The sequence below is a fragment of the Aphidius gifuensis genome, linkage group LG4 (genome assembly GCF_014905175.1).
Source record: "Aphidius gifuensis isolate YNYX2018 linkage group LG4, ASM1490517v1, whole genome shotgun sequence".
Classification (NCBI taxonomy): domain Eukaryota; kingdom Metazoa; phylum Arthropoda; class Insecta; order Hymenoptera; family Braconidae; genus Aphidius; species Aphidius gifuensis.
The window spans coordinates 25,177,228-25,196,182 of NC_057791.1; the positions used below are offsets into that span (position 1 = coordinate 25,177,228).

The 18,955-nt window shown below is 26.5% G+C and overlaps 1 protein-coding gene across 10 annotated transcripts in view; it reads left to right on the forward strand.

Moving 5' to 3' along the window:
- Window positions 1-17,979, forward strand: part of LOC122855994 (heterogeneous nuclear ribonucleoprotein R) — a 29,130-nt gene extending 11,151 nt beyond the window's left edge. Inside the window, exons 1-13 of one of the 10 annotated variants that reach the window (XM_044157734.1) lie at window positions 1,908-2,053; window positions 4,400-4,791; window positions 4,870-4,977; window positions 5,063-5,239; window positions 6,478-6,613; window positions 9,163-9,368; window positions 9,456-9,605; window positions 9,678-9,823; window positions 9,921-10,099; window positions 10,740-10,754; window positions 11,293-11,441; window positions 14,004-14,178; window positions 14,439-17,979. In XM_044157734.1, coding sequence (XP_044013669.1) covers window positions 4,402-4,791; window positions 4,870-4,977; window positions 5,063-5,239; window positions 6,478-6,613; window positions 9,163-9,368; window positions 9,456-9,605; window positions 9,678-9,823; window positions 9,921-10,099; window positions 10,740-10,754; window positions 11,293-11,441; window positions 14,004-14,178; window positions 14,439-14,881 — 2,274 coding nt within the window. In that variant the 5' untranslated portion in view covers window positions 1,908-2,053; window positions 4,400-4,401 and the 3' untranslated portion in view covers window positions 14,882-17,979. Of the gene's footprint in view, window positions 1-1,907; window positions 2,054-2,649; window positions 2,695-2,981; window positions 3,395-4,399; window positions 4,792-4,869; window positions 4,978-5,062; window positions 5,240-6,477; window positions 6,614-7,827; window positions 7,964-9,162; window positions 9,369-9,455; window positions 9,606-9,677; window positions 9,824-9,920; window positions 10,100-10,739; window positions 10,755-11,292; window positions 11,442-14,003; window positions 14,179-14,438 lie in introns of those variants that run through there. The other 9 variants (XM_044157735.1, XM_044157733.1, XM_044157731.1 and 6 more) reach the window with 9 other exon arrangements.
- The last annotated feature ends 976 nt before the right edge of the window (window positions 17,980-18,955 follow it).

The window sequence follows — 18,955 nt, forward strand, 5'->3', positions numbered from 1 at the left end:
TTTTATTGAAATAATTTTCATGTATTGTGACTACTTGGCCGTAAATGTGCGTCTCTAATATGTGTCGCATAACGTGGATAAAAAACGAGATATCGTCTTTATCACATTATAAAAAATAGATGATATTGGTGCTCTGTTTTTTTTTTTGTTTTTTTTCAAATTGAAATTATACAAATATAAAATTTATATTTTGGTATTTTTATATCACAATAACAACAACAACAAAAACAACAAGGCAAACATCAATTAAAAGGACAAATATACACATTAATCAAATTATTACCATAATATCATTTGGAAATAACAATTAACAGGTATTTTATATTTAATTATTTATTTATTTAAAACGCGCGAATTTGTCTTCCATTAATTTTAGTATAGCGTTGAGATTTGTCTGGTGAATATGTACTTTCATTCGTCTGCACTCGCTCTGCTCACCTATACCTACCTAACCACCCACCCACCCACCCATTTCATATTTCCATTTGATCTTTCTCTGTTGCGCTTGCATTGCAGCCAAGCAGTGCTTCTTTTTCTACTTCTTCTTCTTCTTCTATATACCTCTGACGTGATCCCCGACGCTTGCAATTTTTGCAAGGTTATGTGCAAGTACGTCCGGTCAGCGACACGACGGCCACGACCGACGACCGACGACGACGGCGAGAGTGAGTAATCACCCATTTGGTTTCTTCACGCTCACCGTCTGGCTTGTATATATTTTATACTACTTTTTTTTATTTTTTTTTCTATATAGAATAATATCTGTTGTTTATATGTTTATATATATACATTATACACGATGCATGCTCCATTAATAATTGAATATCTATATATATATTTTCTAAAAATAAAATTTTCATTTTTTTTGTTTCTTTTGAAAAAATATTGAAAATATAATAAAAGCATATAGATGCAACAGTAGAGCGACAGTAATGCAACAAAAACCTCGAGCTTTTTTTCTATACCTAGTATCGACTTTTATATGAAAATTTTATTTTTTAAAATTATTTTTCGTTGAACAAACGATCGCGATATTGTGAATATACATAGAGAGCCAACGTTACACGCGACCAAGCATATTTACAATTATTTTTCTATATGCACAAAGCAACAGCCAATATATTTTCACATATAAATATAAAATATTAATTAACCTATATTGATAATCGATAAGCTAGTAATAAATTCATATAAATTCAACAAATGAATATTGTATTAATATTGTATTATCTGCAATGAAAATGGCCAAAGTGAATTCTGGTTTTGTTGAAATGATGAGCAAGGGAAAGAAGAGAGGCAAAAAAGTGCAGCATGATTTTTTTTTTTTTTTATTTATTTGGCTGCGGCCAATAGGCCAAAGAAACCAACAAAATTCGTGGGCATGCACATTATATGCCTAAAAATTTGGCCTCGAGTGCATCGGACGCCAGGCTGGGTCCCTCGGTTCGTTGTTCGCAGTCGAGGACATAATGCATATCTGTCTGCATGTGTTGCTTGTTCGTTAATCTCTCTCCTCTTTCCTCTTTCCTCTTTTCAGTTTCACTCACTCGTCTGGTCTTGCTTATACTTACTACTACTACTTTTGCTGCTGCTGCTGCTAATATTCTCTTTTTTTCCACCTCTTCCTCTTCATCATCATCATCATCATCGTCAACTTTTTACTTCTTTTTTCTGCTTTCATTCTTTCTGCTAATTTTTTTTTTACTTTTTGTTCTTTTATTATTTGTAGTAGTATTATTATTATTATTCTTTATATGCTTTTTTTTTTTTTATTTCTTTAAATTTTAACGCATTTGATCTCTGTTTAATATTATTTCTTTCTCTCTTGCGCTCTCTTGATATATATATGTATTCTTTTTAGTTTGCGTATTCTTGCATGGGCCAATGAGGAGGGCTTTGATGAAAATGGCAAACCGGCAGCAAGTTTGCTGAATTTTGACGACAACGAGTTGCGTGTATGTAGTATCGTCAAAAGCAACAAGCAAGCTAAATCCCTCGTGTGTTGTGCCAAGCACACATACTACGAAAAATTTAAAAAATTAAAATCAAATAGGTACATAGATATATATGGTGAATTGATTTGGCACTAGTAGTACTAGTAGTAGTGGCCATATGTAGTCAGATTTATTTTTTTATTTTTTTTCATATTTATCATGCTATAAGTGCGTAAAAAATATTGTGTGTGATATCATTATTATTATTATTATTATTGTTGTTGCAATTTTAGTGCTGGTAATATATCTGATTGTATTTATGTATGTATGAAAGTAATAGTGAGTATGTATTGCTTGTCTGCCTGTTGAAGTGAGCGAATAAATGAGGGAGTGTACGATGAGGGGGAAAAAGAGGGCAAGAGGGGAAAAAAAACTTTGGGTTCGAGGCCGTATCTCTTTGCGCGTCGTTTTGTGGACCCCGTAGAATTTCGCGATCACGTTTTTGACGTTCACTTTGGCGTGCTTTTAACCACGTTCCCGCCGCTTGGGACGCAAACCTATATTATATCTATTTTTTTTTTTTTTTTCGTTTTTTTTTTCCATTAGTATTATTTTTTTAAAAATAATAATAGAAAAGAAAAAAAAAAAAAAAAAAATTCTCTGTTTATTTTTGAATTGGTAATGTTTAAAAAGTTTTTTTTATAAATTTATTATTATCAACAATTAAAAAAAGAATATATTGCTTTAATTAAATTGAGAGGTAATAATAATAATAATAATATATTTTTTTTGAATTATTATTTGGCAACTTGTTTTTTTTTTTTTTTTTGTCAGGACCAGCCAAACTTTTCTTTGTTGTGCCTTATTTTCGTCTAGTCGCTAATCTCTCTTGTTTGCTACGACTGATGTGTCTACAATTTCGTGCCTCTCTCTTTTTTTTTTATATCAGTGTATAATGTTGTTCAAGTGTATTAAGTGTCTGTGTGTGTTGTTGGTTGTCTGTGTCTCGTATAAAATTTGCAAGGGGGATTAATAAATTTTAGGTGGGGAAAATCTATCTAAAAGAGACATATTTCTATTACATTATATTATATTATATATATACACCAAATACTAATATACTCCATAATATAAATTCAAATAATTGAAAAAATATAAATAATAATAATAATAATAATGTCGGACCGGTAAAATTATTATTCGCGGGGCGACGCGCGATCTTTGGGCGACGAGCAGCGGGGCAGGTGAAACGAAACGCATTCGGTCAGACACGAAAGAGAAAGAAAGAGTGAGACGGAGTAGAGACGAGACACGAGAAAATTAAAGAGAGGGAGAGAGAAAAAATACGGTTCTGATACGGATAGAGTGCAGAGTGCACACGGTGCAACTAACTGCATTCCGTTAAGACCCGGGTGGAGTTCGGAGCGTGCGTCCAAATATTCTCCTGACAACAAAAAAAAGTATTAATTATTATTTTAAAATATTATTAATTATCATTAAAAATTTATTAATTATTTTTATTATTTATTTAAAAAAATATATATCAATCAATCAATCAACATTCAACCAACCAACCAATCAATCAATTAATAATATTACAAAGTTTTTTATTTTTTTTTTTGTTTACATTGTCAAATGTGATATGTCAACATTACTTCAATTATTATTATTATTATTAATGATTATTGTTTTTTTTATTTCAAACAGTGTTTAATTTAAATTTTTTGCAACGCCATTTTTAAAACAGTGCAGTCTGGTGATATCTTGAGCTTTTTTTTTCATTTTATTTTTTATCAGCGTAATATTTGAGTTTTTATAATAATAATAATAACAAGAGTGCATCTTAATATAATGATAATGTTATATATACGTACGTCTGCGCGTTAATGTTTAAAGTGCCTTTTTTTTTAATTTATTTATTTTTATTTATTTTTTTTTTACTTATTGTGTGTTGATGATTGCGTGCGCGGGAAAAGTGACGCTACACAATAAATAAAACAGGAGATTATTTAAGATTGCATTTAAAATTGCAATGATAATATTTATTTATATTATTGAAATTATTGTTTGTTTTTTTGGTATAGTGAGTAGATTAGAAATATATACCTAATGTTATTGACAACAACAACAACAACAACAACATCATTGTGTGATAAAAATATTGCATCAATTGATATTTAAAATTATTTGACCGATAGGAAAAATTGTTATGTGTGTGTTAAATCAATTTGAATACATATCTATATATATAATTTTAAAGCTGATGATTTATCTTTGAGCTGATAATATTTTCAGTAGTCACGGCTGTGCGTGGGTGGCCGAAAATTCACAGACAAAGTAGTTATAGTCTTTCATTTGTCCGGCAGTCTGACTAAAATTTTCCATTTTCACTTGAAACTTGTTATTGTGTTATTTATGTTATTTACGTTGTTTAAATATTTAAATAAATAAAAATATAATTTCAGCTATGGCAGAGGGAAATGGGGAACTTAAAATGGACGAGAAGCCATCAAAGGAGGATATGGAGTATGTTGAAAGAACCGAGGATTATTCAAAACTTATACAATATGGACTCGATGAAAAAGTTGCTGCAAAATTAGATGAAATATATAAAACAGGAAAACTTGCTCATGTTGATCTTGATGAAAGAGCACTTGATGCATTACGTGAATTTCCAGTTGATGGTGCCCTAACTGTTCTAACTCAATTTTTGGAATCAAATTTAGAACATGTATCAAATAAATCGGCATATCTCTGTGGTGTTATGAAAACATACAGACAAAAAAGTCGGGCAGGTCAGGGTACAACAACTGCAACTGCAACAACACCAAAAGCACCAGATGAAGATAAAATCAAGGTATATTTTATTTTATTAACAATTATTTTCTATATACATTTTGATTTAATTATTAATTATTTATTTATTTAAATATAGTTGATACTTGAAAGAACTGGATATCCACTTGATGTTACAACTGGACAACGAAAATATGGTGGTCCACCTCCAAATTGGGAAGGTGCAACACCAGGAAATGGATGCGAGGTAAATAAAATGATAATATTAATAATTATTTATAATAAATAACAACAACAATGATTATTATTATTATTGTTATTTTTTAAATTAGGTATTTTGTGGAAAAATTCCAAAAGACATGTATGAAGATGAATTAATTCCACTTTTTGAAAAATGTGGTAAAATATGGGATTTAAGGCTAATGATGGATCCAATGTCTGGCACCAATAGAGGATATGCATTTATAACATTTACCAATAGAGATGCAGCGCAACAGGCAGTTCGAGAGGTATGTTTATTTATTTCAAATATCATTAAAAGCTTTTTATCGTGAAACGTAATTCGTATAAAAAACAACAACAAAAACAACAACTACAACAACTACGAAATTAATTAATAATCATTAATTTAAAGGCGTGTTTATATATATAATAAATCTTTTTCGTATTAATTCTGTAGTTGAGAAAAAAAAAAAATTACCACAACAGACCAATTGGATATTCCTTATCTTGATTTTTATTTTTTCAATTATAATATACATAACAAAAAATTATATTGAATAATAATTTTAAAAAAGCCCCTAATAATCTGTCTGTATATATTTTAAAAAAAAAAAATTAATTAATTATTTATCCATAAACACAAAAACCTAATAATACTCTCTCATCATTTTAATTATTATTTAAATAACTCTTAATAATAATAATAATAATCAATAATAATCAATAATATTGCCCCCTTTCAATTCATAATTATTCCTAAATCAATTAATAATTTATTTATTAATCATTACATGTTATTATTATTTATTTTTTTTCAATTCACATGTGTGTATATAATATCAATAATAATAAAAATAATGATCCACAATATATAAATCCCACAAAATATTATCATCATCACCATCACCATCATCATCATCGTCATCATCATACGAATATTATGTATTACATAATTGGTTTATCATGTCCTGCGGATGAGTTTCTTTTTCCAGCTCTCCTCTTTGCTCAGTGGGCAAAATTGGGAGTGGAGAACTTTTTATCTAAATTACAAACTATTTATTGATATAAAAATAATGATCGATCGATGGGGCTTTAGATGAGAGAAAAATCTAATTGGTTTAAAATTTTTCATATATAATAAATTTGCTAATGCCGTGTTTTATATTTTATTGAAAAAAAAATCATTAGCCGGTTTTCATGAATTATTAAGAGTGAATAATCGAGCATTATAAACCGCATGCCACGTGCTAATTATTAATTATTATTTATTTATTTATTTATTTTTTTTTTTTTTTTATTAAATTATGCACGTATACCCAAAATTTTATATATTTTTTTATTCAAAATTTAAAATTACTTTTATTATTATTATTAATTATTATTTTCTTGATTTTTTTAAATTTAAATTATTTATTTATTTATTTATTATTTATTTTTGAAGTAAAAAATCAAAAATATTATTTTATTTTATTTTTTTTCCATTGGAACAAAATTAGGCATGTGTGTTTTTTTCTTCATCCCACAGCTCGATAATTACGAAATAAAACCCGGCAAGAGTCTCAAAGTAAACATTAGCGTTCCTAATCTACGACTTTTCGTCGGGAACATACCAAAGTCAAAAGGCAAAGAGGAGATCTTGGAGGAATTTGGTAATTTAACAGGTAAAGTGAATTCGAGGCGTGTGCACACCTAAAACCTAAACCTATTACCTTAAAACCTTTATTAATTTTTTTTATTTTGATACCTCTATTTTTTTGTTTTTTTATTTTTATTTTTTTATTTGTATATATGATTTTTTTATTTTTTTTTGTAAATCTAAGAGTGGTAGATTTTAAGTAGTGGTTGTAGATGGTATTCAAGAATAATTATTCAATTTATTATTATTATTTATTATTTATAATAATAATAATAATAATAAATAATTGCATTTATTCTAAATATATATTTTTTTTTTACTTTTGATTTTAATGATTAGCCTCCTTGCCTCTCGGTTTATTAGTGAACGCAGTAACATCTCTCTGGTCCAAGTCTTCTTTTCCCTCTGATTTTATTTATATTTATTTATTAGGTTTAGAGCGTTATGAAATTTATTATATTACGCGCATATTATGCTCATCTATATTTATTAACTAAAATTAATTATATTAATTAATAATGTTTTGTTTGACTATATAAATATAATAATCTCTTCTTTTATTTATTTTTTTTATAAATGAATTTCAATTATTATTTATTACCTAGTTTTTTGTTTTTTTATAACTCTCTCTAACCATGCATTCTTTATTTCAAGTTTTTTAAGAGCATCGCGATTATAATAATATTAATGAAAAATAATTAATTAATTTTGGGGTACGGGAGACCTGCAGTGTGGACCGCTGGGACGTGTGGCTCGCTAAAAAACAGACAGGCACTCCCAACCACCCACAAATCAAACCAATCATCATTTTATGTTTTTTTTTTGTGTTATTTCATTAATTTATTATTTTTATTATTGTCATTGACAGTTCCAAATATTAATAATCCTAAACATCACCAACCTGTATGTTCGTACTCTATATACATATTCTATAAATTACTTTTCAATTATTACTTTTACTTGAATTTCTTTTTCAATCTATCTGATGTGGTATATCATAAACTGCCCCTTCTAAAAATCATTAAAACAATAATTAAAACAACAACATCAACAACAGACAAATATGAAAAACAAAATGATTATGATAATAATAATAATAATGATTCACTTGACGCGATGATAATTATTTAAAAAAAAAAAAACTTCGTTCGAATCAGCCAAATAAGCAGACGATTAAATAATCAGTGTAAATGAGCAAGCTTAATTGGCAATTTTTTTCCTTCCACGTTATTCTTACAGCTGAATGATTATGAGATTCGGAAAGGCAAAAAGATTGGTGTTACCGTATCTTATAACAATCACCGCTTGTTTGTGGGAAATATTCCAAAGAATCGAGACCGAGATGACTTGTTAGAAGAATTTACAAAGCACGCACGTAAGTTGAATATTGCCATAAATCTCAAGGCAGAGCTTTACCGGAAATTAAAAAAAAAAAAATCGAAAAACAAAACAAATTTTAATTATTATATTTTTATTATTTGAAAAAAAAAAAAAAAAGAAAGAAAACAATGACATTGGTGGAATCGAGTGAGTGAGTGCAAGAGTGAATAATTTATTTATTTAAAAAAAAAAAAAAAAAAATGAAAAAACAAATGAAAATTCACATTTACCACCTGAATTATTTTTAACCCTTCTGTTTCTCTTACTAAATATTTTATTTTTATAATTATTAAAATAAAATAACAAGTACTTTTTTGTTTTTTAAAAAACTACTGTCTTCCTAATTTATCTTTTTTTCTATCAATATATTTCAATTGCCCATCACAATATTATTCTATTTATTTTTTTAGAAAAGAATGCCTGGTTAGTTTTTTTTACTCTTTACTACTACTACTACTACTACTACTACTACTACTCTATTTTTTTTCTATTATAATTATAACAACAAAAACAACAACCACAACAACAACAACAATAACATTAGTCACATTGAATGCAACGACAGCTTGAAAGAGTGTTTTCTGAAAGAGGGATATTATTATTTATTTATGTATGTAGGAATATTATTGCATGATAACAACAACTATTATTTATTTTGGACACAGAGGCCATCGTTATTTAAACGCAAACTTTTTTTTGTAGGCCTCTCACAGTTTGATTTCAATTAAAAATAATGAATTATTTTATTTTTAAAATATACGTTTGGTTTGCATTATGTAGTGATAAAGGTTTTGGGATTTTTATTTTAAATAAAGTATATTTGAAATTTATTTTTAGTGCAAGTTTTTTATAATTTTATTTATTTTACTGTACAATAAAAAATATATAAACTGAGAGGAAAGAGAGGTAATTTTAAAAGACAAAAAAAAATATATATATAAATGCATGAAAATTTAAAATTTAATTTTTATTGGGGATATTTTTTTAATTTTAAATTATTATTTATATATAATATACGGGATATACAGATTTTTATTTTTTAAAAAGTCAATTTTATTTTAAAAATACACGAGCTTCATCGTCAAGAAACAATGCAGAGAAGATGACTGTTTTTTTTTTTTTTTCTTTTTGTTTTTAAAAAAAATAAAAGACATTTGGTTTACCTTGATTTTTGTATGATTTCGTAAACTGTAGCTGGCCTGACTGAGGTAATAATCTACAGTTCACCAGATGACAAAAAAAAGAACAGAGGATTTTGTTTTTTGGAGTATGAATCCCACAAATCAGCATCATTGGCTAAACGAAGACTCAGCACTGGTCGTATTAAAGTTTGGGGTTGTGATATTATTGTTGATTGGGCTGATCCACAAGAAGAACCAGATGAACAAACAATGTCTAAAGTATGATTAAATTTAATGTCATTATTATATTTAGTAATTAATATTTATCTTATTATAATATTTTTATATTTATTATTTCAATTTTAGGTTCGAGTACTTTATGTGAGAAATTTAACTCAAGACTGTTCAGAAGAAAAGCTGAAAGAACATTTTGAACAATTTGGTAAAATTGACAGGGTCAAAAAGATCAAGGATTATGCATTTGTACATTTTGAGGATCGAGATCATGCAGTCAAGGTAAGCTATTTTAATAATTTATTTTATTATAAAAATAATTAATATTTTTTGTTTTTTTGTTAAAATAAAAAGGCTTTACGAGATCTTAATGGAAAAGATATTGGTGGTTCACGGATAGAAGTTGCTCTTGCTAAACCTCCATTTGATAAAAAAAAGAAGGAAGACATGCTTCGGGCTAGAGAAAGAAGAATGATGCAAATGTTGCAAGGACGTGGCGGGTAATTAATTAAATTTCAATTAAATAAAATTAATAAACAAACAAATAATAAATAAATTAATTAATAATTCAATCATCATCAACATCATCTTTATTAGTACATCACCATCACATCCAAGTATGATACCCGGACCAATGCCAGTACGTGGTTCTAGTGGACAAGGACCACGCAGTACAGGAACAGGTGGTGGCGGCAGTGGTGGAGGTGGTGGTGGCGGAGGAGGCGGTGGTGGTGGTGGTGGTGGTATGCGACCACCAATGGGTCGTGGTGATTACAGTGAGTACTGCATTTCAACCAATTAATAATCAATTATCAATTTGATTGACAGTTGATTATACATTATTATTCAATCGGTTTTTTATTTTTTATTTTTTTTATTATTGACCGCGCGCGGTTTAACTCGGAATTATTATTTATTTAATTTAAATTTTTATCAAACTTGTTATTGGTATTATTATTATCACATTGACCGGATCGCGATTTTCATTAAAAAATTTTATAAACTAATATTTAACTATTTAGATTATTCTTGCATGATTTTGGAAGGTATTTTTTTTTCATTTGATTAAAGTATTTTTGAATTAATTAGAAAGATTTTTCTATATAACCAAGTAACATTTCGTCAATTATTATTTCTCGCAAAATTATTAAAATATTTATATTTATTTTTCGGCATAAATAAGACAATAATTATTGTCACGAGAAATTAAATGACTTTTATTTTTTTTTCTCTAGTATCACAGTTAAAAGCATGTGTAATAAAAAAAAAGTAGATTTATTATTATTAAAATATAATTTAGTTATTTCGTGTGAGCGTGCATAGTTAATTTTTTTTTTTTTTTTTGTACTGTAATATTGTGTTTTTTTTTTTGTAATAAAAAAAAAAAACCACAACAATGAATAATCTATTTTACAGCCATCAAGGAAATAGGTAAGCGGCAAATATTCAATGACGAATGCTAACGTTTTTTTTTAAATTTTAATTTCATTTCAAATCAATCGATTTGACTTGATCTTTATATATTATTTTAATTTCTTTATTTTCAATTCTATATAAATATTGTATATAAAAAAAAACCTTTCTTCCGCAAATTTTCTTCCTTACTTTGAATAATTAAAACTCACGACAATGTCTTTCCAATAAAATAATAATAACAATCACAATTAACACAGTGATGAGACAATTGTCGTTGAAAGTAGTTTATTTATTTGTCACAATTAGTCGAGTCATTTATTGTACATTTTATAAAACTATTTTACATTACCCAGCATGCATTTCATTAAATAATAATAATATTATCCTCTTTTTCTTTATCTATATATTTTATTTAAAAAAAAAAAAAAATGAAAAAACAAAAACGGTAAATTTTTTTAAACAGTAGACAACAAAAACAAGAAAAAAAAAAAAAAAAAAAAAAAAAAAAACTAACACTTTTGGGTCTATTTGTAATGTGTGTGTTTTTTAATAGATTATGATTACGACTATTACGGTTATGGGGATTATCGAGGTGGCTACAGTGATCCATATTACGATGACTATTATCGATACGAAGATTACTATTTTGAATATGCGCCACCTCCTCCGCCTGCCAGAGGGAGAGGCAGGCAGCCTCAACCGGTGGGTCGTCTTTTTTAACAAATTATCAAAAACAAAAAAAAAAAAAAATATAGTTTTTCAATTATTTATTTTAATATTATTATTATTATTTATTTAATATATATAATTTGATTGTGGCACAGTGTTCGCAGATGATATATTTTTCTTGATATACATATATACAAATGATTTACAAAAATTACGCGAAGTTTATCATATTTTAAAATTAACAAATTACAATTATATTTGGCTATTTATTTATTGTGCTCGCTTCACATAACAATCAACTAACAAATTTTATTAAATATTTTTCATATATTTATTATTATTTTATTGTTATTAGCATTTTCATAAATATATATATTATTTCCGACACGTCTGTTGTGAATACACATCAGCGAGCCAGCCAAGATGCTGTGTCATTCCTGTATTCCAAGTTCAACAATAGACCCAAGAGAGCATTCAAAAAAGAGAAAGAAATTTTTTTAAAAATAAATAAAAACTAGCCGTAGTAGAAAAAAAAAACATCAGAGTAAAAGAACATAAAAGACTTGAACTTGTTCTCACGTTCATTCCATATTCCTGTTTTACTCCCTTCTTTCTTCAAAAAAAAAAAAAAATAAATAAAAAAAAACTACTAACACCAATAACAATAATAATAATAATAATAAAAATAACAATAATAGTAATAGCAATTTAACTAACGTATTTATTATTTGTTAAATTAACTAAATAATATTATCTCTCAACTTCGAACACACTGCCACTTTCAAATTGCTTGACGCGTTATCATATCTGAGCCATGATCAAGACCCACTTATTAAAATAAATTATCGTTAAATTGGGAAATTAAAATACAAATTATTCGGTGCCAAAAAATATTACGGAATAAATACTTAAATCACATTTTGGATAAAGAAAAAAAGGGAAAATAAATATATATACACCTCATCCTGCCTCATCATCATCATCATCATCATCATCGACATAACAAATTGAGGATAACTGTTGCTTAATCTAATAATTAAATAAAAATTAATTTACTATAATAATAATAGTGGTAGTTAATAATGACATGATCTAACACAACTGCTTAACAACTCTGTAAATTTTATCATCCGGCCTCTCACCAATACAAGCTTTGTGTTGCTGCACGATGATGATTTAAAGTCTTTTGGCTCGGATATGATAAGCCTATATCACTTTTTATTTTATTATCTCCAGAATTTTATGCTCTGGATAAATAAAAACTTGTTCTTTTTCTATATATTTAATTAACCTACTACTAACTTTCACCATTATTAATCTATATTTTTGTTTTTTAAACTTTTTATAAATAATTTGTGTATCTATATGTAGAGTAATACTAATCAACTTTTTGTTTCTCTTTATTTATTTATTTATTTATATAAACTAACAATTGAGTGAGAGTAGTGGTCCTTTGGTAGAAAGACATGTGCAATTTAAATAATTGAAAAATTAATTTTTCAATGATATATGTAGTTATGCACAATTTTAATATGCTTTGTACCATTTGACCATATTCATTTATTCACTCATTCATTCTTGATTTTATTTTATTATTATTATAAAATAAAAAAAAGAAAGAAAAAAAATCTATACAGGTAACTGGAGTCGAGGAAGAATAAATAGTGACTGTGGAAGGGAACAAAAATGGTCAATGTCTTCATGTGCATATTTATTTTTAAAACATGACAATAGAAAAAAAAACAATATGTTTATATTAAATAATACTTTACACAACACTCTCGCTTATTTGCAGCAGTTGATATAATGCAAAATTAATTGTGTGCAGTACCTATATAGTATTGATTTGATTTTTTTATTTTTCATAACACTTGGCTTTTGTTTTAGCTCCCAGTGTATTAGGTTTTGTTGCTTGAACCTTCCCTTCCATCAAAAAGTAGTGTTGGATAACCTGTGCTAACCCTCCTGCTGCTGCTTGCAAAAATTAAAAAATTTTAAAAAAAATAATATAAAAAATTTATAACAAAAAAAAACAAAAAAAAAAACATTTATAACATCAAATTTGGTTAGTAATATACTTGTATTTATTTGTAATATTAATTTGGTTTTATTAGATTTATATTATTAGTTAATTAGTTTTTAATTATTTGTAGTATCTTTTTATTTATTTTTGTAGTATTATTTATTTATTTATTTTCTGTAGTTTTTATTAATATTCGTTCGTATCACTGCTTGGTGTTTATTTAATTTATTTAATTTTCTAACAATTAATAATTTTATTAACAACATTGTACTGTATTTTTTGCTTACAAGTGCCATTTTAATTATTAATATTATTAAAAAAAAAAAAAAAAAACACAACAGAACTAAAGATAAAGAAATTGAAAAATCGAAAAATAAATCGTAGCATTCGTGCCAATCAAATTAAAGTCAATACAAAAATAGCTTGATGTTCATCATTGAATTAATTTAATTATACAATATAATAGATAATAATTTACATATAAGATAAGATATTTTATATACCTATATATAAATTATTTAAAAAAAAACAATCAATAAATAATAATAAAAATTTTAATTGTGTTGAATTAGGCTGGTCGTGGCCGTGGACTGGTGCCCCGTGGCCGAGCAGTCGGTGGGGGCCCCCAAGCCCGTGGGGGGCAAGTCAGGGGGGCACGCAACCCCGCAACATCAGGGGCCCGTGGGGTCCAGCGGCCAACCGTTCGTGGGGGGGTCCGCGCCAAGGGAAGTTTACCAGGTGAGGATGGTCTGTATCTACATGCAATTTATTTATTTATTTATTTATATTTTATAATTTATTTATTTATCATTTCCTTACAGAATCAATCCATATTGTTCCCTTCCACTCCAACAATAGCTCACTCCAGTTATTTGATTATTTATAATTTAATTTTTTAATATTATTATTATTATTATTTTACTATTGAATTATTATATTAATGTAATTTTGTTTTTTTTTGCTTTTTCTTTCATGTCTTGTTCAATATTTTGTATTGGACATTACAGCAGGTAAGCGAAAGTTTGACGGGGGTCACCAGAACCAGGGGGAATCAAAACGTCGCTTCCAGAGCAGTTGGGGAAACCAGCCCCTCGTCCAACAACCACTGGGCAATACGTACGGAGTGGCGAGTGTAAATGGTAATGGCAATGGTGGTAATAGTAATGGTAATAGTAATAGTGGTGGAAATAATACAAATACAAATGGAAATGAAAATGAAAATGGAACAACAACACCAAGTAGCAACAACAGCAACAGTAACAATAATAATAATAATAATAATAGTAATAATAGTAATAATAGTAGTAGTAGTAATAATAATAATAATGGTGGTGGTAATAGTGGCGGTGGCAGTGGTAATGGTGTCAATTTTGTTGAAACAAGTGGAAATAATAATGCAACTGGTGATGAGCATGAATGGTACCAAGATTCATACAATTCTTGGAGCTAACTTCCGACTGATGATTTTTTTTATTTTTATCCAACTACTAATATACAATTTTGTCGATAATAATTATATATGATAAAATATATATTGACTTTTTTTTTTTTTTTTTTCGAATATTTTATTTTTTAATATTTTTTTAAACAATAGACATATAAATAAACATATTTATATACATGTTATTACAATGGGCCTTGATGAATTTATAAAAGAAAAAAAAATTGCCCAAAAAAAAAAAAAAAAAAACAAGCTCATTAATAAAGAAATAGTAATTTTTTAAATAGACATCAGAATCCGTCACCGATGCTACTTATAACTTGTCGTTATTATTATTATAAAATATATATTTAAAAAAAAAAAACATAAATATATATATACTATTATTATTATTATTATTATTATTATTATTATTATATAGAATGAATTGTAAATGTAATCTTTTGATTATTTTCAAATGAAAAAAAATACATGTAATGTTTAGATAATGAATGATTTTTGATATGATATAATATATATATGTTGAAAAAAAACACCGCTATATATATAAATATAAATATTATGAATATATTACCATCACTGTCAACCAATTACATATTGCGCTTAAAAAATATTGTTGTGATTTATAAAAATGTACAGTAATGTGCCACTGGGACTATAAAATGAACATCGGAGTGACGAACCCATCCACCCCGTACTATTGATAATTATATAATTGTAATAATAATAATAATAATGATTAATATTAATATTGTAAGGTTTAACGTTAAGGTTTAACCACAACTGCTGCTGCATTGTCAAATTGTTAAAAAACTGCCAAGCGAAAGTGATTTTTTGAGTGATAAATGAATTAAACGTTAAACTTTGATTTTAAAAAAATTTTAAAAATTTTAAAAAATAAATTCGTTTTGTTATTTTGAAAAAAAAAAAAAAAAAAAAAATTTGTTCTTTTAAAAAATTCGTTTAAAAATTAATTTTTTTGGATATTATTATGTAATTTATGGCCCGTAAATAATTGTTAAATTTAAAAAAAAAAAAAAAATGGTGATAAGCCCGTGGTTGTTGTAAAAGCGATGTCAAACGAGTAAACTTTTTTGTTTATTTATTTTTATCTTTATTTTCTTTTCATTTATATTTTTTCTTTTTTCCTATTATTATTATTATTAATATTATTTCTATTATTATTATTATTATTAAAAAAAAGAAATTAAACACAAAAATATATAAACAAAAGACTATACTCGTTGCGATGATAAGGGGCAGGTTGATAAGGACTGATGAAACGATAGGAAAGTTTTTTGGTATGTGCATGAATGATAATGATGAATATTATAACAAAAAGAAAAAAATCATTTTGAAATTTATAAAGATTGTTTGTGTGTGAGTGCAAGTGCGAGTGTGCAAGCAAAAATTTAAAAAAAAAAAAAAATTGTTACGCGAGGTTTATAATTACGAATAATATTAATATTGATTATAATTACGAATATTATTGATAATGATAAGAATAATAATGATGATGATGTTAGTTTTGATTAATTATAATATGCGAATGGAATAAAAAAAAAAAAAATCTAAGCAGCAGAATGACTATATTGCTGCTGCTATTAAAATAAGATGATGATTTATATGAAGATGATGAAGATGATGAGAGAGAGAAATGAAAAGTAAAATGTTGCTGGATGTTATAATAATGCTGTTGAATCCCCCTGTGTGCATGTATGGGTGAAATAATAAAATAAAAATGAAAAAAATAATAAATAAAACGCGCAAAGCGTCGTTGTCGTCGTTTTTGTCGTCTAGACCTTCTATTGTTGGTCTATAATAATGTGTACAGTCAGTGAAACTATTATTATTATTATTAAGGGTCAGACAAGTTTGTTATTTTTGACGTTTAAAACATTGATTTGATTTTATAATTATTTACTCGTCAATGTTTTCACGTATTTTATAACTAAATAATTGACATTTGTCTTTTGACATTTGTTGTTTTTTTTTTTCTTTTTTTTTTTTTTTTTTTTTTTTCCCCATCGTGATGATAATGATAAACTAATTTGTTGATATGTTTGTTATAATCGATCAAATCGAGTTCGAGATTAAGACTTGAATATATATTGCTCACGAATGAGACTAAAATTAAAAAAAGGAAAAAAAAAAGAAAAAAGTCATTTATGATGATCCAATCAAGGAGTATAAAAGACTAAAAAAAAATGTAGAGAAATTTTTTCGACAACTTTTGTCAAAATTATATACTGTCTATTTATTTAAAAAAAATAAATCAAGTCAAACTTGATAAGCCCTCCATCGACAATAAATTGGAAATTAATTAAAATAATAAAATTAGATTAACGCGATGGAGTGATAATTAAATTTAACAAAAAAATAAAAAGCGTGACTATTGCGCAAATGAATTGATATATATAATTAATAATTAATAATTCGAACTCGACTGGTTACCGAATTTGATAATGATAGTTGACAGAAAACAAAACTCTTGTAGTGATAACGCATATATTTGAAAAAAAGCAAGTAAAGAGAAAAAAGGAAAAAAAAAAAAAAATGAAAAAAAACATACAAGCGCACGACTTTTTGAGTGTTGAGACTCGTTGTTATTGTTAGCCTGTTAGTTAATTAGTAAGAGTTGTAAGTGCGGGTTGTAAGTTGGTCCCTGTCCCTGGAGCCCAGACATCTAACCCTCCTTTGTTCCTCCCTTCCCCTCCCCTCAATTTACCCACCCAACCCCCCCAAATTCCCGTGCCCCCTTGTTCTGGAGATATTATAATAATTATTCATCAATCAATCAATGGATTAAACAAAAAAAAATATAAAAATTGATTTTATAAAAATAAGAAGATTATGATAATATAATAATCATTGAAAGAAAAAAATAAATAAATAAAAAATTATTTAAAAAAAAACTAACGAAAGTGAAAAAGTGGGAGACAACATTAGCCGAATATAAATTGATAAAATTATAAAATTAAAATAACAACAATAGTCAGCAACAGCAACAACAACAACATACAAAAATTTCATGCACTCCCGCTGGGGAATAATAATAAAACAAACAACAATAATAATAATAGTAAACAATAGTTATTAAAACAAAACAAAAAAAAAACAGAGTCGAATCATCCGACAATTGTATAACACACACACCGTTGAAAAAGATAAAAAAAATCCACTCAATTTATTTTGAAAAAATAAATATACAAGAAATATTTATAATCACCCCCACCAACCCCCTCATAAAAGACAAGCGTTTTAATTTTATATAACAATAGTTTTTAAAAAATAAATAATAATAATGACAATTCAGCCACATTGCAAATATAATTTTGTAAAACAATATAATGCCTCGGCTACTGAACAAACAATTGACAAGAAAAAAAAAAATAATTAACGATAATAATAATAATATATGAAAATGAAAAAATTTTGCATTTTGAAATGTAATAATTGTAGAGATAAAAAAAACAATAATGCATATATGATTGAACATTTTAAATGTCTGGATGATGCTAATAATGAAAGAAAAAAAAAAGAAAAAAAAAAAAATTAATTGCTCGCAGACTTTTCTATTTATGAGCATTTATTTTTTTTGTTTTTTTTTTTTTTTTTTTTTCGTTAATTTTTATTATTCATGTTTTACTTAACTCTAATTTTGTTTAATCCCCCGACCGCGTTTAATGTTTTACACTATTAGTAAAAACAAAAAATAAAAATAAAAATAAAAAAAAAAACAATTTATAATATATAATTAAAAAATATGGAAGGGGGTAAATCGCAACTAATTATAATATGATGATTGATAAAATAATCCCCCGATAAAAAACGAAAAAATGAAAAAAAAAAAAAAAAACAAAAATAATGAAAAACGAAAAAAAAAAAATATGATATCCCCTGCCTTATTAATTTCAATTTCAATAATCATTGTACAAGATCTGTATTTTTTCTCGTGAAAGTGTTTTTTTTATTTATTTTCATTAATCTTATTTAATCAGTTTTAATCCTACAATTCCTACCACATTTCCTCTCTATTTTTTTTCCTCTTCAAATGCCATTATAAAATAATATTATATTATA